The sequence below is a fragment of the Orcinus orca genome, chromosome 4 (genome assembly GCF_937001465.1).
Source record: "Orcinus orca chromosome 4, mOrcOrc1.1, whole genome shotgun sequence".
Lineage (NCBI taxonomy): Eukaryota > Metazoa > Chordata > Mammalia > Artiodactyla > Delphinidae > Orcinus > Orcinus orca.
Window position 1 is genome coordinate 83,120,891 of NC_064562.1, and position 26,980 is coordinate 83,147,870.

Here is a 26,980-nt window from a genome sequence, read left to right on the forward strand (position 1 = left end):
TCACCTGAACCAGAAATATTAGGTTAATAATGAAGAAAGTATACCAAATTTTTATTCCCCTGGAATTTGCAAATTTTTCAAACATTGCTTTTTTAAGGCATTGAGCTATTCCCTGTATTCTGCTTTACCTGAGTCACATTCATCATATCATCATTAAATATTCAGATGACTATTTCCTATCCCTACAAAACACCATTTACTTATAACTGTACTTAAATAAGACTGCAAACAATAAAACCATAAAATCAATGAAGATGCATGTTCCTTTATATTTTATTTACCATAAAGAGAATACAGCAAACACTGGAGTAAGGCTTTTTAATAATTTCTGATGTAAAGTTTAACACTTAAAATTATGTTTGCTCGCCCCCCCCCCCCCCCATTCAACATGCAGATTTCATTTATTTCCAGATACAGTGATTCTAGAGCATTACACTCTCTGGATAGTTTTATAACAGAGCATCCTTGCCCTGTTAATACAATTTCACAAACTGTGTACAATCATGGTATACTACCATCATTCAAAGAGTTCCCCCAAATGAATACATTCACACAATATGAACACTAAAATGTAAGTTTTTAAGACATCATCTTCATAAGCCAAACCACAAAAACCCAGGTTCTAGTTTTAAATGTGTTTATGAAGACTGCTGCTAAGCTCAAAGCATGCAGATGTTCAGGACCACCTAGATGAAGCTGGATATTGAAACTCCTTCAGTAGGTCCAATGATGCAATTTTTCACTCATCCCAAGTATCTCCATATTTGTTTACTTTGACTAGGAAAAAAGCACAAATAATTGATGATTCCAAATAGTAATAATAAAAGGCACTATTTTATGTTTGCTATTATTATGATTTAAAGTTATGTTTCCCTCTGATTTGAAAAAATGCACATGAGAGTCAAACTGTAATTATAAAAGGGGGCTGACTAGACTTTTGTGAACTGGAGGTTAGACATAAATTCTAATGCACTGTATCAAGACCTTTACATAAGTATTAGATCTGCATAACAACCTTATAAAGAAAACACAATCCCCATTCTAAGGAAAACAGATTAGTAACTTGCCCAAGGTACAAGCTTAATCAAACAGGTAGAACCGAAGTTTGGACACAGTTATGTTTAGGTCCAAAGCCTGGGTGCCTTTAAAACTTTACCGCCTAAGTGAGTGTGGTATACATTATAGCACATACAAAAAAGTTACCAGCAAATGAAAAGTAACAACAATGATAAACATCTGAATGTTGTTCTTCACAAAAATATAGTAATAGAAATGGTCAGATTTGATTAATTTAATCTCTCCCAGGAGCTGAAATACCAGTACAAGAAGGAAATGCTCTCCAATATTCTTGCATTTTATAAGAAATTATATTTTCAAACATGTTTTTCTGTCTTTTCTACTCTTTTACTTTTAGCCTCTTTTCTACATAGCCTTCACCTGTGAATTATACCTCTTCAGAAGTATTCATAACAATGTAAAGAAGCAGTTATCAAAATATAACTAGGGACCCCTTCCCCAAGACTCTTTTAGTAAGTCTATGAAGTCAAAAGTATTTCGTTATTATACCAAGATGTTATATAAACTTTCCCCTCATATTCTGCCTTTTCCCCTTGCTTTCCTTCCCTCATGTGTATAAGGCAGAGCTTCTGGCAGAATTCTCATGAAGCTACATGATGTGTAGTGACATCACTGCTCTGACAGCTAATTGAAAATGTGCTTAGGTATTTAAAATTTCTGCCATAATTTCTAATTAGGTAAATACCAATAAATATAATCCACATAAACTGAAAACTTTTAAGTGACACTTTCTGACATAGTGAATCTACATTGTACTGTCAAATTTCTGTCTAGATTCTAAAACAGAACATCCTAGAAAATCACAAAGTGTTTCATAACTGTTTTTTCTTTAAATTATATAAAGTGCCAAAAAAAAATCAACTTTCTTTTTACAAAGAAAAAAATTCTTTCACTTTACTGTGTCACATAACAGAACTTTAAGACTGTTCACAGCGAAAACCACAAATGTCCGAATTCAATGAATGCCACACATCTACAATATTCCCTTTTCTTAGTCTTGACATACAATAGAAATGGTTACAAAAATGAGAAAACTAACTGCCTGCCCTCATGGAGCTTACAGTCTAAATCCTCAAATTAATTAGCAGAACAGAGTACTGGTAAGTCTTTACATATTACAGAGTAATGACCACTGAATGCATAAGGTTTACATTAATTTTTTTTTTTTTTGGCGGTACGCGGGCCTCTCACTGTTGTGGCCTCTCCCACTGCGGCGCACAAGCTCTGGACGCGCGGGCCCAGCGGCCATGGCCCACGGGCCCAGCCGCTCCGCGGCATGTGGGATCTTCCGGACTGGGGCACGAACCCATGTCCCCTGCATCGGCAGGCGGACTGGGGCACGAACCCAGGTCCCCTGCATCGGCAGGCGGACTCTCAACCACTGCGCCACCAGGGAAGCCCTACATTAAATTTTTTATGACAAACATTAACAAATATTATTGATTACAAATCTATTTTAAAGGTGTAAAAAACAACAATAACATGACAGAGGTGGATCACTGTTACAAAACAGATTTCTAAATGAAACAACTACTAACAATTAGAAATAAAACTGGCTCTAAAGGAATGATCATAATAAAAAATACTAAGGATTTTTATTTATTTTTGCATCCTCTGTGGCATACTCTCAAGAAGGTACCAGGGACCTATTCCCTCCTTTGATTTTTAAAGTAGTAAATAGAAAATCTTTAAACAATGACACATCTTCTAAAATTCCTCAAGAAAGACATCATAAAATTCTATATTGAAATAGCTTCAAACCCCTATTCAAAATGACCTCTTCTGTTAGCGGTAAATTTTTGGTATCAGAAAATTTACTTTGGGTAATGCACAGCTGTTCAAAAAGGACTTAAAAGAAACTGTCATTTAAAAAATCTGTATATATTAATTAATTATAGAGTAAAAGTACTGTTAAAAAAAGTCAAACTCATTTTTTGAAAATGCCCTAAAAGCTGGTTTGTAAGCCATATAACTCTATCTTGACTTCACAGATATAAGAAAATCATTTTATTACTCAATCAGGACTCTGTGGTTCTGCCACAAGTGGCATTACAGCCACTAGGTCACCAAGTCTGGTTTTATGCAATAGATGCATCATTTGAAAAATGATATCAGTTCCCAGGGTGGCTTCTCGTAAGGGAAAATAGTCAAATGTTTGTATAATTTCTACACTGTATTACAAAACTAGTCTTACCGTCTTAAGTTATACTACTATTTGGACTTCATTATTTTCTAACACAAAATGGCCTTTGGAACACTTGAAAAAAGGAAGACCTAATAACTGGTAAGTAGCTATTCTCTAAAAAAAAAAAAAGTTATTTTGGTTAATTGCTTGAGGCATTAAATCACACGTTAGTATAATTAAAGTTTTTAACTAATGCTGCAGTTTCCAATCCTAAAGCGTAAAGTGATTCAGACTAGACTATCATACCTTCTTTTTTTGGCATTCTTTCCTGCATAGGCCTGACTGAGGGGTCAGTCTTATGTGTTAAAGTAACTTCATATGACTCTCTGTTCTTATTCCTTAATTCCTCATATGTTATATTTTTTCTTTTAGGACTTTCTTCAATGTTGGGATCAGGTCCTAAAACAACAAACAGTTAATAAATGGTGATAAAAGGATGTGAATAAATCCAAAAGCAGCTAAATTTTACAAATATGCTCCTTACTTACAAAAAAAATAAAGTAAAACAAAGGATCAAATTATTACCAGCATTCCAAAGGTACTGTATTTTCCCCAAGGTAATTATAAAACTGAAATCTATTTCCTCTTATACTTTGAAGCTGTTATTTCTAAAATTTAAAATATAAAAAAAAATTTAAAACTAACCATGGCCAGAATAAGAATGGATATAATATAAACCAGCACAATTCACTCATTAAAATGCCAGTGTTCTAAACTGGGAAGTTATTCATACAGCTTATATAAGTAAAGAGAAATACTTTCTACTAGTGACAACTGAACAAACTTGACATAGTATAGATTTTATTTAGTAATATTTCCATAGTTAAATGTTCCTGTATCCAGAGTCCATATATGCAAACAACTCCAGTTATTAAAAAGATATTTACCTTACCCTCTTTATATTTAAATAAAAACACTTGAAAATAGCTATTGAAAATATTACATAGCCTTTAATCAGAGTATACATCATTTTCATATTCAGGTCTAATGGATGCAATACTGAGGCAGAAAAAAGTGGCAACTTTTACCTGGAGAACCAGCATTTATTCTTTCTTTCTCCCAAAGAAAATCAAAATATGATTATGTATTATCAAAGAGCTAAACACTGATATAAAAATAAGGAAATGGTAATTCTTAATACTGGTTGACAGGACCAAATATTGAACATAGTTTATAAAATAGACAGCAAGGAAGGCCATATAAACATTTTTAAAGAAATTAACTAATGCTAACATAACATTCAGTGAACTACTTAACTTACAAAATCTAACAGACCACTCCAAAAGTAATATTTTTCAGAGGTTTTTAATGAGACAGAAATTGTGCCTATAATTTTAATAATATAACCATATGAACTTTTTGTAAGTGGTACTATTGTGCAACTCAATGGTAAGATCCCAGTGAATAATCACAATTTTCAAAGCAACATAACTATACACTGAATGCATTCAACTACAATCTTTTACTACAAAATATACTTGCACTGATACAAAGCAGAGAGGATTTAAATTTCTAATTAGTTCTAATATTATATAGCATGGTTGAAAACCATATTTTTCTTGCTAAAAAAGAAAAGTATTAAAACTGTATACCGGGTTTAAAAGCACTTTGCATTTCATTAGTAATTAAGTAATTATTTAACTCATTTCCCTTCACCATAAATGATATTTTTTAAATTCTGAAGGGAACAGTATATACTAGATTAGTAGTGAGGAATTCTAGGTTCTCATTTCCACTCTGCCGACATTTAATGAATGTCCTTGGGCAAATCACTAAACTTCTTTGAGTCTTGGTTTTCTCAATTGTGAAATATGGAAGTTTGAACTAGATGATCTATCACTAAAGTTCCTTCCAGGTCTAATACTTTTCCTTACCAAAAAGAAAAATATTTCATTGTTATGAAATTCTGTGACAAATAATGAAAACATAAATTAGATAGAAGATTAGGGAGAATTTTTTCCACTTATAAAAGCCAAATGAAAATATCTTGCATTGTGTAGGGAGCATGATTTACTGTAAAGAGCTGGAAGGAACAGGAAAATGTAAAAAAGTGTTGATTTAAATCTAACTGTAACACACTACCTACAGTAAGTCTCATAGCAACTATGAAAGAATGCTTTCTGCTTTGAAAGATTAATAACTCTTTCAATTCCTGGTAAGAGAAAGCAGAGGACAAACAGGACAAACAAAAAACGAGGATGTCCTGGTTAAGGGAGGACTGCAGCTGGGGCAAAGCCAAGGAGGCCACTGTGGGCCCATGTGGGGAACTAAGAGTGGCAATCTTGAGTTAAACAAGGGGGGTCAGAGTAGCAGGGCATGGATGGATGGATGGCTGCAGTGGAGGACTTAAAATATATTAGAATTTGGGTCTTGCTGTAGTCTGTGGGCAGATACCAAAGGCCTTTTTGTCTGTTTTCATTTGGCAAAGAAATTATGTAATGTGGAATGAAATTTTCTAATGCAAATGCAAGGAAGGATGCAAGACACAGCAAGGAAAGAGTTGGTGCGTGGCTAGAATAGAAGTAGAATGGATTTGAACTTGGGAGACTGGGGAAACGGGAGATGCAGTGAGGGACAAGGACAGCTGACTCTGGAGATAAAATAATGTCTTTAACCATTCTTCCTAAGCTGCCTACCTCCTTCCCTTTCTGACTAATCAGATGTCTTTGTTTCCAACCATTCAGGAAAAAAAAAAAGTTAGTTGAGGATTAAGAGACTATCAACAACTTTCATCCACTTAAGAATCTCTTTAATTATCTTAACTTCCATTCTCTCCTCTTAATACCCCCCTCACCAACCTGGACTCTTGCTCTAAAAGCAGCACTGTCCAATACAATTTTCTATAATGATGAGAATATTCTATATCTATATCTGCACAGTCCAACACAGTAGCCATTAGCACATACGGCTACTGAGCAATTGAAATGCTGCCAAAGCAACTGAGGAACTGATGAATTTTCAATTTGATTTGATTTTAATTAAACAGCCTCTTATAGCTAATGGCTACTTTATACCCTGACCTACCTAGAACACTTTCCACATCATTTGGAACCTTATTTGACCTATAACCAATGCCTCTCTTTCCACTATATCCCCTCCCTCCTTTTAACCTACATATAGAATCATATCTCTCCTGTCTTCAACAAAAGAAACGAAGACCCAAATGTTCCTTTAACCTTGTTTATTCCCCATAGTTACTGGCTGATTGTACTTATTTCAAAGCACACGTTTTTCAAATACTCTGAGGTCGACAATCCCTTCTCCAAACCCTCAGAGTCAGAAATACTTCAAAATTCAGAGTTTCTCAGATTTTAGAAAAACATTACCATATATATCCCTTATTACTTAATGTCCACTGAAGTAGCAATGAATAAACAAACACAGTATTTCTACAACAAAATCTAGAAAAAATTTGTACTAAGATAAATAAACATTATCAATAGAGTTATATCAGTTTAGGTCAGGGCTTAAAATGAGTTCAGGTCAGATTTTTATCACTAATTTAATTATTTAAAAACCTGATTTTTTAAAAAGCATTTTGGATTTTAGGATTTTAGGTAAGGAACTGTAAATTTGTATTTTCTGTTTTTAATTCATCTTTCACTGCAAATTAGACTGAAGAAAGCAAGCAAGGAAGGAAGCAAGAAAGCAAGCAAGCTAGCAAACATTTGTTGAGAGCCTACTACTTTCCAGGCATTACTTCTGATTTCTGTATTTCATCTCACTCCCAAAGTTCTTTAAGGGTATTATCATCTCCATTCAAGAGATCAAGAAACGGCAGGGATCACAAATTACAAGTTACTTGCCTAGAGTTACAATAGCTAGCAAATGTCAGTAATTCATATCCAGGCCTTAATCCAAAGGTTTCACTTAACATTATGTGATCTTCAAAACTAGTATTTACACAAACTTCACAAAGCACTTTCACATGTATTTTCTCACTTGACAACAGTTCTGTAAAGCAGGTAATTATTATTTTTCTCATATTACAAAGAAGCTAAAGTGGCCTTTAAGACCACACTACCAAGTGTAACATTTTTAAAGCCTCTCTGTGGCACAGTTTATCATTTCTTCTTTGCTATTTCACTAAACACGGTTAGTATTTTCAATTAATGGAACATATTAATAATTTATTCTTATATTTCTATATGTTCTAGCAGACAAAGAGTTTCTCAGGGCCAAGAACTAGGTCTTATTCATCTTTATTTCCATACCTAGCAGAGTGCCTGATACCTATTAGACCTCAAAAAATGTTGAATGAAGGGAGAATGAATTCAAATGAACAACAGAGCAAACAAACATGCTGAGTTTAGGCTGATGGTGGAACATATAGGTGATATCCAGCAGAAAAGGTCATCAAATAAAGTTTATACATACGTTGGACCATAAAATGCTGAAATTCATTTCAAGAGAAGTTTCTACCTTGGGCAATATGATCAGTAATACCAGTGGGAGTAGATTCATTCATAGAAGCACTGAATGGAATTGGCTCATAACGAGGAAGCACCTCTTTTTCTATGTTGTCTGCTTCTGGGGATGTCACAAAAGATGAATGACCACTCACGTTTGAGTCATATTTTGGCTTCTGAGAATAGTACCTGTAAAAGAAAATCATACTGTATAAAAAACACGAGTTATTGTCTATACCTTATTTAAAGAAGTGTGTTAAGGTATGAGAACTAGTCTTTTCTAAAGGAATCATATAATTTTAACATAGTTATTTAAAACAGTAAAATAAAGTCTGTTTCTGCCACAAAAACATTAAAAATATCTTCTGATCCACTTAAACAACTTAAAAATTGTCACTCTTACTATAGAGAAGAGAAAATATATATCCAATTTTCTAATTATTAGGCTTTAGACATCATTGTAATGTGTTTAAAGTTCTTGGAAAGAAAAGGTACTTCAGATCAGAAAATATGTCCATTTCCCACATTAATTGGGAAGTTACTTCCACAGGTAGCAGTCCATATAAACACTATTTTGCTGAAGTAGATGTAAGTAATACTAGCTTTCATGGGACTTATGCTGCTTGCCATTTATGATAGGACAATCTACCAAATCTACTTAACCACCTTATTATTTATTTACCTACCTATCAAGACAGACAGATTCATTTATCTATACTTACACAATTTCCCTACAATTGTAAACAACAAGGATTACAAAGCTGAAATCTGTTAAGAGATGGGATTGATAATATTTGGGAATTCAAAAAAAAAAAGTCAAATATAGTAACCAAACGTGTTTGACAAATTAAAATCTCTCATTCTGGGACATGAACTCGCAGTAGAATGCAACTCTATACTTAAAACAAAAGTAAACAAATCTTGTTCTACTTTTGAAAACAAAATTAGCTTTAGCTTGCAGCAAAATGACAAGTTTCAAATGTTCCTTCAGTTAGGCCATGTTTCATGCCCTCAATTACGGCAATATCTAGTTATAATTTTTTATCTAAAATGAAAAACCTTTAATAAGATCTGAATGGCCTACCCAGTTGGTGAAGATCGTCGTGTCTGTCCTGATCGTAAAGCCTCTCCAAGAGGGGAATTCTCAAGATTCTTGAACTTCTCTTGGCAAGTTTTCACATAGGAAAGCTTTCCAGCAAAGTATCCCATGATGCAAGCAACTTTTAGTAAAAATAAACAAAAAGTGTAACTCAATATGCCTCTTTAGACAAAAACCTTTTCTAAAAGAACATTTTAAAAAATGTGGTTCTTGGGCTTCCCTGGTTGTGCAGTGGTTGACAATCTGCCTGCCAATGCAGGGGCCACGGGTTCGAGCCCTGGTCTGGGAGGATCCCACATGCCATAGAGCAACTAGGCCCGTGCACCACAACTACTGAGCCTGCGCGTCTGGAGCCTATGCTCCGCAACAAGAGAGGCCATGATAGTGAGAGGCCCGCGCACCACAATGAAGAGTGGCCCCCACTTGCCGCAACTAGAGAAAGCCCTCGCACAGAAATGAAGACCCAACACAGCCAAAAATAAATAAATAAATAAATAAAAATTTAAAAAAATATATGGTTCTAAATATGTCTTTGGTGTGGAAAAACTGGGATTTCCTGAAATAATGGTAAAAGTACCATATTAAATCACATTCAGAGTTCACAAAAAGATTCGGTAGATATAATTCACTTTCACAAAATAAAATAAGTTAAAATAAAGCTGCTGTAAGATAAATTCTACTTTACTAATTACTTTATTAATACAGATAGGAAAAATGTGATAACAGTATAATGGAATGAAGAATCAAAACAATACAGTTTTAGCCTGGTCACAAGGATTTAGGCCATTTCATTCCTTATAAAATGGGAATCACACCATTTGCCCAGCTAATTTCATAAGATTATTTTTTAAATCAGGTGCAACAAATGCCTTAAAATAATATATTATGAAGTGTACCTAAATATGGCTATTGTTGCATCTTTATTTAATAGAGACTACCCTGGAAAGATTCATAGAAAGCCTCAGGTACTCTTTTTTTTTTTTTTTTTTTTTAATAAGAAAAATAATATATTTTATTTTACTTTCATTTATTCCTTCTCTAATGTTCTTCCTTAATGAAGATCCAAGTTTCTGACCTATATCCTTTTCCTTCTTTCTGAAGAACTTTAAACATTTCTTGCAAGGCAGGTCTACTGGTGACAAATTCTCTCAACTTTTATCTCAGAAAGCATTATTTCTCTTTCAATTTTGAAGTGTAATTTCTCTAGATACAGAATTCTCAGTTCCTGGGATTCTTCTTTTGATACTTTAAATATTTCATTACACTTCCTTCTTGCTTGTATAGTTTCTGAAGAGAAGTCTGATGTAGTTCTTATCCTTGGTCCTCTACAGGTCAGGATTTTTGTTCCTCTGGCTACTTTCACGATTTTTCCTTTGTCTTTGATTTTCTGCAGTTTGAGTATGATATGCCTAGGAATAGGTTTTTTTTTTTTTTTTTTGTATCTATCCTGCTTGGTGTTCTCTGAGATTCCTGGATCTGTGGTTTGGTGTCTTCCATTAGTTTGAGAACATTTGCAGTCATTATTACATTAAATATTTCTTCTGCTCCTTTCTTTCTCTTCTCTCCTAATATTTGTCCTGTGCATTTATTACACATTTTGTAATTATCCCATAGTTCTTGGATATTCTGTTCTGTTTTTTTCATTCTTTTTTTTCTCTTTGTATTTCAGTCTTAGACGTTTCTACTGACATTTCTTTTTTTTTTTTTTTTTTTTTTTCTGGTAAATATTATATATTCAATATGAAACAGGAGGAAAGGGGGCAGGGCACAACCTTTAAAAGAATTACATAGCCCTAGGACACAACATAAACTGATTAGAACAAAATAGGTCCAAGATGGCGGACGAGTCTACTTCCACTAGACCTTGAGCCTCAGTATACACTCATTGTAACACATCAGCAAGCTAAGCGACACACCCACAGGTGCCACGACAGTTCCAAGGATGACCATAAAGGTCAAAAAGTGGGCGGTGGCTCAATTCCTAGAAATCACCACCCCTTCCCCAAAATAGCTGGAATACTCCTCCCACTCATCAGCGTATGAAATTACTCACCCCTATAAAACTAACAACCCCATACCCTGGTGCTGCCCTCGCCTTCTTTTTTTTTTTTTTTTTTTATTTTTTATTTTTTTTTATAGGTATACCTGGATTTAATTCTCACTTCTACCGCTTGGTAGCTGGATAGCCTTAGGCAAGTTTCATACCTCCCTGAAATTCACTTAATTCAGTCTGTAAAATGGCATAATAACTTATTATAGCATCCTTTTAGGAATTTTAAATCAGTTCTTGAAATAAAAGTACACAATATATAGACAAGTATGGATTCCTCAATAGATGTTTGACCTTTCATTTCTCCAGTATCCCACCCGCATCAAATAAAGAAAAATACTTTTTAAAATTTACGAATATTTCATTGTTGTAAAGTTAAAGCCATAAAAATAATCAAATGGCCTACTATCATACCGTTAGAAGAAAAAAAAAAGGTGTTCATGAGAGTTCCATATTAGAATACAAGTTTTCCTTAGGCACCTGTTTATGTATGCTATTCTGCTCTTTACAATAAATAATTAAATTTAAAAGACTTAATTCCTCACTTTTAAGACCTTATTAGTTTACAAATTACATATTGACCTATGCTAAATTTTATACCGACCCATGCTAATGAATTCAGTACAGAAAACAAAAAACACTGCACTCAAGCAAACTACATATATATATATATATATATATATATATATAACTTATATGAGAATTGCTACTCCAGCTTTCTTTTGGTTTCCATTTGCATGAAATACCTTTTTCCATCCCCTTACTTTCAGTCTGTATGTGTCTCTAGGTCTGAAGTGGGTCTCTTGTAGACAGCAAATATATGGGTCTTGTTTTTGTATCCATTCAGCCAATCTGTGTCTTTTAGTGGGAGCATTTAGTCCATTTACATTTAAGGTAATTTTCGATATGTGTGTTCCCATTCCCATTTTCTTAATTGTTTGGGGTTTGTTATTGTAGGTCTTTTCCTTCTTTTGTGTTTCTTGCCTAGAGAAGTTCCTTTAGCAGTTGTTGTAGAGCTGGTTTGGTGGTGCTGAACTCTCTCAGCTTTTGCTTGTCTGTAAAGGTTTTAATTTCTCCATCAAATCTGAATGAGATCCTTGCTGGGTAGAGTAATCTTGGTTGCAGGTTTTTCTCCTTCAACACTTTCAATATGTCCTGCCACTCCCTTCTGGCTTGCAGAGTTTCTGCTGAAAGATCAGCTGTTAACCTTATGGGGATTCCCTTGTGTGTTATTTGTTGTTTTTCCCTTGCTGCTTTTAATATGTTTTCTTTGTATTTAATTTTTGACAGTTTGATTAATATGTGTCTTGGCGTATTTCTCCTTGGATTTATCCTGTATGGGACTCTCTGTGCTTCCTGGACTTGATTAACTATTTCCTTTCCCATATTAGGGAAGTTTTCAACTATAATCTCTTCAAATATTTTCTCAGTCCCTTTCTTTTTCTCTTCTTCTTCTGGAACCCCTATAATTCGAATGTTGGTGCGTTTAATGTTGTCCCAGAGGTCTCTAAGACTGTCCTCAGTTCTTTTCATTCTTTTTTCTTTATTCTGCTCTGCAGTAGTTATTTCCACTATTTTATCTTCCAGGTCACTTATCCGTTCTTCTGCCTCAGTTATTCTGCTATTGATCCCATCTAGAGTACTTTTAATTTCATTTATTGTGTTGTTCATCGTTGCTTGTTTCATCTTTAGTTCTTCTAGGTCCTTGTTAACTGATTCTTGCATTTTGTCCATTCTATTGTCCATTCTATCTCCAAGATTTTGGATCAACCTTACTATCATTATTCTGAATTCTTTTTCCGGTAGACTGCCTATTTCCTCTTCATTTGTTAGGTCTGGTGGGTTTTTATCTTGCTCCTTCATCTGCTGTGTGTTTTTCTGTCTTTTCATTTTGCTTATCTTACTGTGTTTGTGGTCTCCTTTTTTGCAGGCTGAAGGTTCGTAGTTCCTGTTGTTTTTTGTGTCTGTCCCCAGTGGCTAAGGTTGGTTCAGTGGGTTGTGTCGGCTTCCTGGTGGAGGGTACTAGTGCCTGTGTTCTGGTGGATGAGGCTGGATCTTGTCTTTCTGGTGGGCAGGTCCACGTCTGGTGGTGTGTTTTGGGGTGTCTGTAGACTTATTATGATTTTGGGCAGCCTCTCTGCTAATGGGTGGGGTTGTGTTCCTGTCTTGCTAGTTGTTTGGCATAGGATGTCCAGCACTGTAGCTTGCTGGTCGTTGAGTGAAGCTGGGTGCTGGCGTTGAGATGGAGATCTCTCGGAGATTTTTGCTGTTTGATATTATGTGCAGCTGGGAGGCCTCTTGTGGACCAGTGTCCTGAAGTTGGCTCTCCCACCTCAGAGGCACAGCACTGACTCCTGGCTGCAGCACCAAGAGCCTTTCATCCACAGGGCTCCTTAATTTGGGATGATTCGTTGACTCTCAGGTACTCTTTTTCAGGGCAATTTAGTATCTTTCTATCAACCATATTATAAAATGTAAAGAAGCTATGCTTATAAATGTAAGTTATGTTTATTTACTGATTGTAAATTAAAGAGGTTTTTAAAAATTATGCTTTATTTTAAAATACACTTTATTTTGATTAATCAGAATAGCTGGACAACTTTCTTTCCTCACAGACCAAGAGAACTTACTTTCAAATTTTATATCTTTAATTATATAATTTAAATTATTATATCTTTAATATAATAAAAATATAATTATTTAACAAAATAATTTAAAATAGTTCTATTGCATTATAAAAAGAGAAAAAAAGCCTCTTTCAAGTAGCTCATGATTTTTAATGCTAACAATAAAATGCCCAAGTAGTCCATTTGATGAAAAGCTTAAACAAAATGATTTGTTATACTCCAATAAAGATGTAAAAAAAAAAATACATTACAAATAAAAGAATACTTGATATCAAAAAAAAATGATTTGTCAAAACAAATAACCAAATAACTGTTATTAGTAACACAAAACATTTGATAAAAGCTAGTTATTTTACTTAGGTAGAAAAGCTAAGAGAACTAGTATTGTTCATACTTACATATAAGTTTAGGGATGGAACCATATTTGGGATGACTTGAAAGGATTCCTAAAGATAAAACAGTAAATATTACTGAGTAACACTGTTCCATTTACATAATTAAGATGTTTTATCTTTTACTGAGGTAAAAGAAAAGCTTTATGCCAAGTTTATGCTAAGAGTATATAAGAGAATGGCACAGAAATTATGGTAAAAAATACAAAGAAACTACTTCTGCTAGTCATTATCTGGTCTTTCATAATGTGAGACAAAAGTAGCAATAAGTTTAGCAGTGCAGTATAAAGTAAGATGTATCTATTGCTCAGAAGCTTTGAGCGACCCACAAAGATACAAGGAAAGATCAGTGCAGATGATCTTCAAACATCTGATAACATTAGCTCTTTCCATAACACCAAAGAAGTCTGAAGCTATTTAAAAGAGAATTCAACATCAAGAGAAATATGAAGAAATCAAAAGACTAATCTATTAGAATAGGTGAATTTAGCAAGATCACTTGATACAAGGTCAATATACAAAATAAAATAAAAACAAAAATGAAAAAATCCGCTATATACCGGGAACAAACAAAACCCCCAATATTTTAAAAACTACAATTTATTATAGCACCAAAAAATATCAAAGCCCCAGGAACAAATCTAATGAAAAACATGAAAGATCTTGAAAACTACAAAATTTACTGAGAGAAATGAAAGCTAAGTAAATGGAGAAACACACCATGTTCATGAACTGAAAGATTAAATATTGTAAAGATGGTAATTCTCCACAAACTCACCTATAAATTCAATACAATCCCAATTAAAATCAAAGAAAGTGTTTCCCCAAATTGAAAAGCTTATTATAAAATTCATGTGGAAACACAAAGGGTCAAGAAAAACCAAGGCAATATTGAAGAACATAACGGAGAACTGACTACCACCAGATACCAGTATCTATGATAAAACTATAGTAATTAAGGCAGTGTGTTATAAGTACAAGAACAGATAAACTAATCAAAATCAGAAGAGTCTAGAAACAGACCCACACACACAGTCACTTGATTTATGACAGAGGTAACACTGCACTGCAGTGAACAAAAATTGGTCTTCAAAATATAGTGCTGGGTCAACCACATATCTGTATGAGGGAAATATGTTATCAAAACTAGAAACTACACTATCAATCAACATACAAAAGGATGGATAAACTGCTGTGACATATTCACACAGCAGAAAACTATATGCAATGAGAATATATAATTTACAACTACATGCAACAATGTGGATGAATCCAGTGATGTGCTGGTAAACCAGCTCTCCAAATAAAAGGCCCTGATTTGTAATGTTAGTCGATTTCTGTGATGAAATCCCTGCCCCATGACCAATTTCAAGCTAGCAATGGTTTAAAAATTGGCTTGCCAAGTTCCTGAAATTTTAATAATCAGCTCTCTGGAGCTGGTACAAGCCAGTTTTAGCATACTACTGGATGAATCTCACCATGTTGAAAGAAGGTACACAAAAGATTGTCATCATGTATATATAATTTTATGATTTAATTTTATATAAAAATAGACAACAGATTTATGCTGTTAGCCTCAGTTCCTTCATTGTATAAATGAACGGAGATGATGAGAAGAAAAGGGAGGATGGTAACAATATCTACATTTATACAAAAAAGTCGTTCCTTTATTCTGTCACCAAATAGCTACAGACCACTTACAACACACAGGCACTACACCCTAGGAAGCAGGAATATAACAGTAAACAAGACACTCTCTTTACCCTCAGAGTTTACAGTCTAGAGAGTGAATGAAGACAAAAAGAATATGGTGTGATGGTTGTTATCCATCCACTCAAATACAGACATAAGTCGAAGATATTGCAGGTTGAGTCCCAGAACCACTGTAATAAAGCAAATATTACAATACAGCAATCACATAAATTTTTGGGTTTCCCAGTGCATATAAAATTTATGTTTACACTATACTATTTAATGTGCAATAGCACTGTCTCTAAAACAATGTACATACCTTAATTAAAAAATACTTTGTGTTTATAAACGCTAACCATCATCTAAGCCTTCAACAAGCTGTAATCTTTTTGCAATAGTAACATCAAAGGTCACTGATTACAGATCACCATGACAAATATAATGAAAAAGTTTGAAATGTTGCAAGAATTACCAAAATGTGACACAGAGACACAGAAGTGAACAGATGCTCTTGGAAAAATAGTGTCAGTAAGACTTGCTCAATGAAAGTTGTCACAAACCTTCAATTTGTTAAAAAAACAGTATCTGTGAAGCTCAATAAAATGAGGTATTCCTGTATTTGAGTGTCTACTAGGTGCACTATGCCCTGTCAGGTGCCAGAGACAGCCCATATTCTAAAGGGAAGTAGCAAGAATGGAGGCAAATACATTTATTGAAGCTAATGTAATACTCTTGGCAACAAATGGTTGCATTAACTACAACGGGAGTGCAGATGGAGACAGTTTACAGAAATATTTAAGAGCTATACTAGCGAATGGACATTCGTTGGACAAAGCAGGTAAAGGATAGAAATGAAAAATAATGTCTCAGTTTCCTGGATGGAGAGTATTGCCATTCAGACATAGGGAAAATGGAGGAATTAATTTATGGAGAAGTGAATTCAGTTTGGGATTGAACTTGAGTTCAATCTGAGGAGCCTGTAGGAGGGCCATCCATGTGGAGATATGCAGAATATGATTCTGGAGCAGATTATCTAGGTTAGAGATAATGATGGGGATTTAGAGCAATAAATGGTCACCAAAGCCCATATTATTGCTGGATACTAAATAGACTAAAAACTCAAAGGCAAACTAAAACTCTGAAGAACAACACAAGTGAAGGAAGAAAACCCAGACTACAATGTAAGTACCAAGAGGTCGTGGGTTTTTGTCTTTTAGTGCTATATACCAAAAACAGTGTATAGTGCTTATCAGACACTCAAAAAACATATGAAAAAAATGGAGAAGTTGCCTGAGACAGGAGAAAAACCAGAAGAATGTGCTGTAATGGAAGCCATGGGAAGAGAACATTTTAAGGATTGGTTAAAGTTGTATAATGGTCAAGAACAAAAACTATCCATTGAATTTAAGCAACAAAGAGGTTGTACTGGTTAAGAGTTTTAGTACATGTCAGACTGTATGCACAATCTATGACACAGACTGCAGTGGGCTGAAAGAATAAAAAGTGAAGTGCTCAGGACTTCCCTGGTGGCACAGTGGTTAAGAATCTGCCTGCCAATGCAGGGGACGTGGGTTCAATCTCTAGTCCGGGAAGATCCCACATGCCTCGGAGCAACTAAGGCCATGTGTCACACTGAGCCTGCGCTCTAGAGCCCGCAAGCCCTAGAGCCCGTGCTCTGCAACGAGAAGCCACTGCAATGAGAAGCCCGCGCACCGCAACAAGAGTAGCCCCCGCTCGCCGCAACTAGAGAAAGCCCGCACGCAGCAACGAAAACCCAACACAGCCAAAAATAAATAAATAAAATAAATAATTTTTTTTTAAAAAGTGAAGTGCTCATTCATGAAGTCTGGCTTCAAATGCAGGAGCAACTGTAAAGGGATATAAAAGAAAATTTTTCTTTTTTATGTTGTCAAGTTAGAAATGACCTGAGCATGTTTAAATGTTTTGACAGAAAAGGAATGAGTAGAGTGGGAATAGCTAAGACTATGTAGAGTATGACCCTGTGGATAAAATCATACACAAAATGTTAGGCGTTTTGATTAAATGCAAATTGTTTTGGTGGATTCTGAACTCCTTTTCTAAAGTCTCTCTCAATTTTTTTTTTTTTTTGAGATTGACTTAATTAAAACACCTCACCCCCCAAAAGACAAGAACCCAGTACAGTTTCAACAATACTGAAAGCCCTTAATTCTGGGAGATAGTTAATTGAGTGACATATGACTCAATATTCTTTTCTGTGTTGTTTACTCAAAGTATCAACACCCCAACAACAAAACAACCCTGACAAAAATATAAAGGTAACATGTGACACGCTGTATAGAAAATGTTATTCCACACATCAGGTTAAGTCATTTTCAACAATTTATCCCTTCCAAAAAATGGATTATAAATTCCACTGAAAGGCTCCAGGCTCAGTCACTATGAACAATTTAGAGAAAGATGTTTATCACTGTTGTTGTTCATGGCATGACTTTTGCAAATGAAATCAGAGGCACAGATCACCACGGATGTCAAGTCAAATAATCACCAGATGGTGACTAGGAGTCCAAGAGGATTTTGGCTGTTGACAAAATAATCTGTCACCTCAGTACTAGGTCCTGATATTTTCAGGAGGATTCATGTGAAGCAGTTATACTCCAATAAAGATGTACTCAAAAAAAAAAAAAAAAAAGATGTGTGTGTAACTAGAAAAAGGGAATTTCTCTGGATTGGTTATGTGTATAACTAGCTACATGTAGGAGCAAGGCATTCCCAAGCTAGGGAAAAAACCCAGCAATGGTATGATTTTATTGTTGAAGATATAAGATCTAAGTGAGTAGGTACAATCTGACCCTTCCAATTTTTACTGCTTCTGCCTTACCTTCAAGCTGTCCAAAGTCTCCTACTCTATGTAATCCCCAAAGTTCCAAAATTTTCTCTTCTTTGTAACCTTTTCAAAATTACCATTTCTCCTGGTTCTACCTTAGCTATACGTTTTCATTCCTCCCTGCGTGACTTTGCCACTCTAGCCATGTCAGTCTCCTGACTGCCCACCCAAATAGTCATGCTTATTCTTCTGATAACCAGGTCCCTCCTTCCTGAGATATTCTTCCATCTCTTTTAATCTAAATCCTGCCCATCTTCAAAACCCACTTCTTTCAAGAAATTTTCCTTCATTACAGTACCTCTGCAGAGATCTTTGAAAACCTACAGCTCTTGGAGTCCCTACCGCAAAACTTAGAAGCTTATTAAATATTTAAATTATATTCTCCATTTGCTTCAACATTGTATTCATATTGTTTCCTCACATGAACCACTAGCAGCTCTTAATTTCTTTTGTATAATCCACCCCCGCCCCCAGGTCTAGCTCCAATCATTAATGACTGACAAGTCTAGGATAAATAAAATGGGCAGTACAATAAGACACTATAATTTCTCCAGTCCTAAGTTTTTCCTTAAAAGTAATGTGACTAGGGACTCCCCTGGTGGCACAGTGGTTAAGAATCCGCCTGCCAATGCAGGGGACACAGGTTCGAGCCCTGGTCCGGGAAGATCCCACATGCTGTGGAGCAACTAAGCCCGTGTGCCACAATTACTGAGCCCACGCTCTAGAGCCCGTGAGCCACAACTACTGAAGCCCACGTGCCACAACTACTGAGCCCGCGCGTCTAGAGTCCATGTTCTGCAACAAAAGAAGCCACAGCAACGAGATGCCCCTGCACCACAACAAAGAGTAGCCCCCGCTCGCCGCAGCTAGAGAAAGCCACATGCAGCAACGAAGACCCGACGCAGTCAAAAAAATTTAAAAAAAAAAGTAATCTTTTTTTAAAAGAAAAGAACTTTTTTTTTTAAAAAAAGTAATAGAATGTCTGTTTCACACTATAGAAACAATTCTAGTCTATAAAACAAGCTAGTCCTAAAAGACAAATAAGAGTATATTACAAGTAAGAGTATATATCTTGATTTGTTTGCCTTTTTAAAATTCCTGTCATGGTAGCACATTGTAATGAGGTTCTTTGGGAATTCTCCAAATAAAAACAAAATTTTACTTCAAAAAATCCTTCCATTTCCCTCCAAAACTACTAGTTGTGTCAATACTACTCTCTAAGTACTTCATACTGCTAATATGAAAAGGCTAAAACTTCCTATCTTAGTAACATTTTAGGAGAAGCTAGTTAATTTAAAGAACAGTTTTCTAGAATATATAAAGGCCATCCTAAGGTAACCATCCTCTTCTGGAATACCTTCTAATTCCCATAAATTTGTAACTTATTTATTACAAAATAAATGTAATGAATATTTCTACTGCTTACACTACTAAATTTAAAGATGTAGAGACTGATACATTTAATACCCAAACTCAACTTCACTATTTAAACCAACAGAATTTTGGACAAGGACGGACCCTCACTCCCCCCATTATTATAAGACAAAGCTGGTTGAGGGAGCTACGGAACTCCTAGTCTTTAAACTGGTACACAAGAATCAGCTGGAGCTCTAACTCAAAGACTCTGATTCAATAGGTCGGAGATGGGGCCCATGAATCTGCATTTCTTATAAGCTCCTAGGTGATAAGTTGTATGGATGGTCTACCTAGACCAGGTTTGTCTCTCTGCCTTCCTGTAAACTACCACTGGCTTTTAGTTACTTTCTTGCTTATAGTGTTAATGTTGCTACAGTGCTACAGTTAATGGACATCAAATCCTCAAATTTGATATGTGAGTCTGGGTTCATGGAGACAACTCTTCTGATGTTGTAGTAATTTTTTAGTGATAATTTTTAATATGATACATTACCATATGTCCTTTATCTAAAGATCAGGAAAATAACACATAAAAACACGATGGTATCCAAAGTGCTAAACAAAATCAAAGTTTAAAATATTTACCTTTACTAATCAATCCTTGAGTAATCAACATACTTGTTGCAGCCAAAGGTACAGCTATAAGGGGAAAAAAAATTTGTCAACACCAACAAAAGGAAAAGATTTTGTCTGGGTTCATTAGGATAGATAAATGTAAATCAGTAAAACCAGTTACGAAGTTATGCTGCAAAATTAAGATCTTTAAGAGATTTCTCCACTTTTCAAAGCTGTACTGTATATACTCAGGGAAATATAAAACGTATTTTAAATTTAAGAAAATATGACAAATTATTAAACAGTATAATTTAAGAGCCACCCAGATTTAGGATCTAAAAAAGCCATTCACTAATACCATCAATTAAAACAACATAGAAATAGTGACCAAAAGTTACTTCCGGAGTTAACAGGGGAAAGAATTAATGATGAGGGAAGCAAGAGGCATATTACAAACTGCTCAATTCCATGTACCATGCTAAGTGCTTTTGGTACATTATCATTAATTTTTACCACATCTCTATAAAATGGGTATTATTATTATTACTATTATTACAGATAAGGAAACTGAAGCTTAGAGATGTTAAGTAATTTGCTCAAGGCCACACAGCCACTTCAATGACAGATTCCAGATTCCAAAGAATTATGTCTGATACTAGATCTCAAGTTTTATTACACTGAGTGAACCGATACACAAGACATATTATTTGCCCAAAATCATATGGTGATTGGGGCAAGAATTAGAAAGCATATATTTTAAATACTAATGCTCTTTCTCCTAAACCAGTGAAATCTGTGAAACTAAATGAAAATATGACATACATATGCATATTAACCCAGAGTGAAAAATCCAAAGCTCTCATCATAATCTCAAAGGGGCTCATAATTTAAGAAATCAGTCTTCTACACCCACAGTGCCCAACAGAATTTTCTTTGACGATGAGTGCAGTCTATATCTGTGTTTTCCAGTCAGGTAGTGTGCAGGAAAGATTTAACGTAACAGCTCTAAAACTGCTTTCCTTACAAAGGCCTGCTTTCAAGGTTGGTCCTTAGCTTATATTTGGGAGCTTAACTGGTAAAGTGATATAAATCTTTACCTGAATGATAAGTGGCTCACTCTGCCCAAACTGCTTGTACAAGTACAGTTCATACTGAACACTTCCTTTCCTTCTGGAAGTCTGGAATTTTGTTACCTGCTAGGCCGAGGGTGCCCATGTGGCGAGACCCCGATAAAAACCGGGGGTGCCGAGTCTCTAATGAGAATCCTTGGTAGGTAACACCTCACATGTGTTACTACAACATGCAACTGGAGAAATTTAGCACGTTCTTTCTGTATGACACCACTGGGAGAGGACTCTTAGAAGCTTGTGCCTGGTCTCCTCTGGATTTCACCCACACTCCTTTCCCTTTGCTGATTTTCCTTTGTATCCCTTCTGTTGTAAATTGTATTAAACTGAAATAGCTACATGTGGCTGCCACACTGGAGAGTGCAGTTTCAGACTAGGGGTTGGGAAATGCTCTGTAAAGAGCCACGTGGTAAATATTTTAGGTTTTGTCGGCCACACAGTCTCTGTCCCAACTACTCATTTTAAAGCAAAAGCACTGAGACAATCCATAAACAAATGAACACAGCTGTGTTCCAATAAAACTTTACTTATGGATGCAAAAATAGGAATTTCACATGTAATGAAATCTTTTTTTGATTTTTTTCAATGTTTAAAAATGTAAAAACCATTCTTAGCTCGTAGCCATACACAAACAGATTTGGCCCTTGGGCCGTAGTTTGCTCATCCCCGGTCTAGACTGTACATGGGCAATTTAAGAACCAAAATCATTAAGCATCTGAATCATTAATATTCACGATTAAAATCCATAACTCGAGAACAGGGCATTAGCTTTGCCATCAGACACAATTTGCAGAAACCCTAAGGTTTAAATCCTTGCTCTATTACATACTAACAGATTTTACCTTTGCTAGAAGAATGATCTAATGTTAGTTGGTTAAAATGCCTTCATATACTATTAATTAAGGTTTTTCAAAGGATAATCTTTTAAAATTATAGCATCAGTACAATTTGCAATCATTTTTCTCCTTCAGCCTGGTTCAAGGACTGCAACATGAAGAACTGAAGAATCATATAAAGGTAAAAGGCAATGAGTTCGTTGGCCATCTCTACAATGGACAATATTTTCCCCATTTCGCTTCTTAGGTCAAGATGGCATAATGCAAAGAGTAATAGTCTGGTTAAGGAGATTCAAGTACTAGTTCTGCCATTCACCACTATGTCTTTGCATAAATCTCTTAACTTCATGTTATAAAGGGTAATGGATTAGAACTAAGGTCTCTTTCCAACTCATATATTGTCACAGAAAAAGAGAATGGTAAAATTCAAAGAGACTTCAGAGATTATCTAGTCTTCATCCTAATCAGAGTAAACTGATATCCAGAAAAAACAAGTCACTTGCTCAAAGCAACACAGATGGTTAGTTTGTGGTAGAGCTTAGATCAAAATCCAAGTCTTCTAACTCCCAAGTCAGTGGCCTTTTCCACTGTACAATGACTCCCATTCCAGAGTCTATTAAATAATGTTTCTTTAGGCAAATCAATAACACTGCTGACCAAATGCTACTTTATATTATGACCATGGCCCCACTCCTATCCAACACAAGGACCCCTAAAATTCCTTTAACTCTTCTCTTACACTAGCAAAACGCTTCTCTAAACTCATAATTGTTTTCAATTGAAACTTTTACTCCATTAATCACAAAAGCACTAACATCCATTTAATAGCTTAACACTTATAATAAGTTAAATTGAATTAATTAATCCCATGAGATAGGTTAATATTATCCCCATTTAACAGATAAGGAAACTGAGGCATACAGACATCAAGAACTTCTCCAAAATCTCACAGCTAATATGTGATGGAGCTATAATTTGAATCCAGAGAGTCAGGCCTCAGAGTCTATGCCCTTATAAGTCACTACACTGTCTCATTCGGAAACCAGTAGCACACATGTATGAAATATTCACAAAATAAAAGATGCATGAAACAAATATGAATTCATACACCTTCTCAGCAACTCCAGAGGTGGAGAACTACTGTTACATACAATACACATTAAACTAAGCCTTTTATGTAGATTCTTTCATTATCTTTATGTTTGGGCAGATACAACTAGTTGTACTCCTTTTCATCCTTCTAACCCATTCTGCACACTGCTAACTAATGTTCCTTTAAAAATTTACATATCATCCCCTTGGCCTAAGAACCTACAATATATAATGAATCAAACTTTTAACTCCTTGCTATTATGTTTATTTTCTACCCCCGACAAAACAGCTCTGCTCCAATCCGTTCAGCCTCAAGGCTCTAGTACAGATCAAGTTATTGTAGACTCTGCCTTTGCTAACTATCCCTTTCATCTAAATGCTCCTCCACCATTCTTCATTTGCCTGAAGTCCTATTAGTTAAGTCTCATTTGTTTAACAAAGGCTTTTTTTAAGCTAAATCAATTCCAATTAATTGATCTCTTTTTAAAATTCCTATTGCTGTTATGCACTTAATCTTTCTCAGTGTTTCATGAGTTAGCTTTGTCTCAACTACATCATAAAACTACTTTAGGACGAAGACTTCCAAGCACAGTACCTTACACACTGTATGCATAAATACCAGGTGACTGATCCTTGTCACCCCCTCCATCCTGCTTTTTTGTTAGAATTACCTTCTTACCTGAAAGGACTGCAGTGACCTCATGAAGCAACAACAGGGTTCTATTCAAAAGGAAAATTATGTTTTGTGTTGCTTTCAACATTCTTTGTATTTAAAAAATAAAATCGTCATGTATATGGTCTCTAGTTAGAAATCAAGAGCTGGTAGTGTAATACCATTTCACAACGATAAAACAGAAACTAACCAGTTTTTATCGTATAATGGTTAAAAGTTTAAGAGTTAAAATCATAAGCCTGTTTCAGACAGACCTGGCTTCAAGTCCAGACACCACTGCTTACCAGCTGTGGAACACTAGATAACTCCTTTAACATCTCTAAACCTCAATTTCTTCATCTGTAAAGTAAGGGTAATAGTAATCAACCTTATTGGGTTATTTTTATATAACCCATGTACACTCAGTAAATGCTATTACTATTACCAACAAAAATACTTCAGGGTCTTGGAAACAGTTCTAGAAATTATTACTTTAAGATGCACACAATTCTGATCATTTCATGATATATGCAAATGTCAAACCACTACATAGTACACTTGAAACTAACATATTATCATGTATCAACTACAATTCAATTTAAAAATTTTAAACAAAGAAATAAAACGTGTTCAACTCTATTTCCTTAATCAAACCCTTTTACCAATAATCACACTAATGCCAAAAGTCTGCCTATTTTTTCTATGTGAAATCATTATAATTTCAGGTACTAAAGGTCAAATTTTGTTGATTAGAAAATTTAACTTACATCTGAACCAGAAGCTTTCATCACTGCATTCTGCAAAGACTCTTCTTTCTTCCTCTGTTGGAATGTAATCAGCCCCTATGTCTTTTCACCAAGGAAAATTGGCAAACATTAAAACACCCATGGAAAAACTAAGTCTAAAAATACCATAGTCTAAACATTAACAAAGTATACCATTTTTTTTTAATGAAGAAATGGAATAAGTGGCTTGTAAACTTTTAACAAATTTTGACTTCAAACATAAAATTAGTGCTACTGTTCTACTGGCTATGTAGTCAGGACTGCCTACAAAATGGGCTGGGTCCAGTGCAAAATCAAAATTTGGGACCCTCTGTTCAAATTATTAAGAATTTAAAGATGCCACAGTAGATCATTAATGGGTCCCTGTATAACTGCACAGGCCACACACCCCTGAAGCCAGCCCCGTGTCTACTGTTATTCAAGGCAGTGAAAATGTCTCTACATAAAAAGTGCTTCTAATTGTAAATACTTAATTGATAGTTACGGGGAATTGGTCTTGGAACTTCTGCATTCGGCTCTCCAAAATCAGCCCTTCCATTCATCTTTCCTGCATGGAAAACATTTCTTGTTAAGTATTAGAAACGACTGAGATTGGCCAAAGTAAATCAAGGTATAGCATCGTAAAATTACTAGTCTACGTGGCAACCAATCAACAAATATTTACTAAGTACTTCTACATCTGAAGTACTTAAAAAGCTGCCTAAATAAAAAAGTCACAAACCTATTAACTATTTTAGAACTAGTCACTAGGTCCTGTAACTGAAAAAGAAAAGATGTCTTGTAAGTATTTATCAACTGATTATATCAAGTTAAGATAAAAGGTTACCAATTTTTTAAAAAGACACATATTTCTTCTGGAGGCTGGTTTATTTCACATTATCCTATATTTGGATTCTCTCAGAAATATACGCCCAATGATTAGGATAATTCTCCAAAAAGAGGAAGAAAAATCCCAAGTCTTTTCTGGGCTTCCATTTTTAAAAATGCAATTATCATCAGGAAACCCCCTCTACAAAGCAGTACTACAAAAAAATGAAATAACAAAGACGTCATATCGTTCTCCCTGTGGTGGGAAGCTAACAGCACATTCTGTAGCCTCTAAACTTTCCTCCCTCCCCAAACAGACACCTAGAAAAATATACAAGATATAAAAAATGCATAGCATTTCAAGAACATACACTTTATTTATCATTATTTTTAACCCATGCGTCCGACCTTAAGAGACCAATAGATTAGATAGCTACGCATTTTACAGAATGTTCACACAGGATCGTGTTTACTCCCATCTTAAAAACAATGTAAATGAAAACAGGAAACGTCATACGCGATGAGAATAGCAACTGCGGCCCTTCCACAATTCACTTACTCAATAACTCATCACTGAGGGCCTACATGCCAATCCCTTCGCTAAGAAACAAGATCAGAAAGGGCAAATGAATTCATGGATGGATGGAGACTGCTTAATAAACTACTTATACCCTAGAACAAACGTAAAAGAAAACAATGGAAACCTCTTACTTCTCCCAACAGAGAGACTGCTAGGGTTGACAAGACCCCTTCACACAACATCATTTTAATCTCCTAATCCCAAAGAAAAAAACCGCATTAAGAGACCGTCGATTCCTGCACCCCATCCCCCGCCCACCGCGTCTCCCACCTGCAACACCTACGCACATCCGTCACCATGAATTTCTCCCATCCACACCCCCTAGACACGCTCCCTCACCAACCCTGGTCACAGGCAGCCAGGAGCCCGAGACCCAAAGGATCGCGATCGGCCCACCCTAGCAGGAGGGAAAATGGCGGAAGGTGCAGGAGAGCGGCTGCCCGCGCAGAGGTGGTGAGTGGGTAGGTGGGGGGCGGAACGGGGCTTTCTGCGTCACCTCACCCACCTCCCGACGACAGCGGCGGGCCACAGCGCGGCGAGCCCGGACGACCAGGGGCCGAAGGCCCAGAGGGGACCCGAGAGGGGTCGATGTGGGGAGGGAAGGGGGTGCAGGAAACGCGCAGGACCGCAGCGGAGTTGGGGGTGGGGAGCGGTCAACAACGCGACCGCCTAGAACTCACCCAGATACGGGCTCAAAATGACCGCGACCCGGAAGCACTGGCGACCTACGGAA

The 26,980-nt window shown here is 35.7% G+C and overlaps 1 protein-coding gene across 9 annotated transcripts; it reads right to left on the bottom strand.

Annotated features, from left to right (window-relative positions):
- Positions 1-255: 255 nt before the first annotated feature.
- Positions 256-26,980, bottom strand: OCIAD1 (OCIA domain containing 1). Of its 9 annotated transcripts, none has more exons than XM_033425468.2 (9): positions 26,928-26,980; positions 25,345-25,407; positions 24,843-24,923; positions 20,399-20,452; positions 13,846-13,893; positions 8,756-8,891; positions 7,685-7,860; positions 3,509-3,661; positions 256-777 (listed from the first exon to the last, which is right to left on the bottom strand). In XM_033425468.2, the coding sequence occupies exons 2-9, from the start codon at positions 25,400-25,402 to the stop codon at positions 740-742; spliced, it is 744 nt and encodes a 247-aa protein (XP_033281359.1). In that variant the 5' UTR covers positions 25,403-25,407; positions 26,928-26,980; the 3' UTR covers positions 256-739. The 9 variants fall into 9 exon arrangements, with proteins under 9 accessions (XP_033281359.1, XP_004268329.1, XP_033281358.1 ...); XM_004268281.4 differs by lacking the exon at positions 26,928-26,980 and adding an exon at positions 26,753-26,888; XM_033425467.2 differs by lacking the exon at positions 26,928-26,980 and adding an exon at positions 26,591-26,675.

Excerpts from the sequence above, each read along its gene's own strand:
- OCIAD1 (XM_012532473.3), bottom strand. Across the intron at positions 3,662-7,684 it reads TACTGATCATATTGCCCAAG|GACCTGATCCCAACATTGAA; the intron begins GTAGAAACTTCT and ends TTGTTGTTTTAG. Across the intron at positions 778-3,508 it reads AAGAATGCCAAAAAAAGAAG|TCAAAGTAAACAAATATGGA; the intron begins GTATGATAGTCT and ends CTTTTTTCCTAG.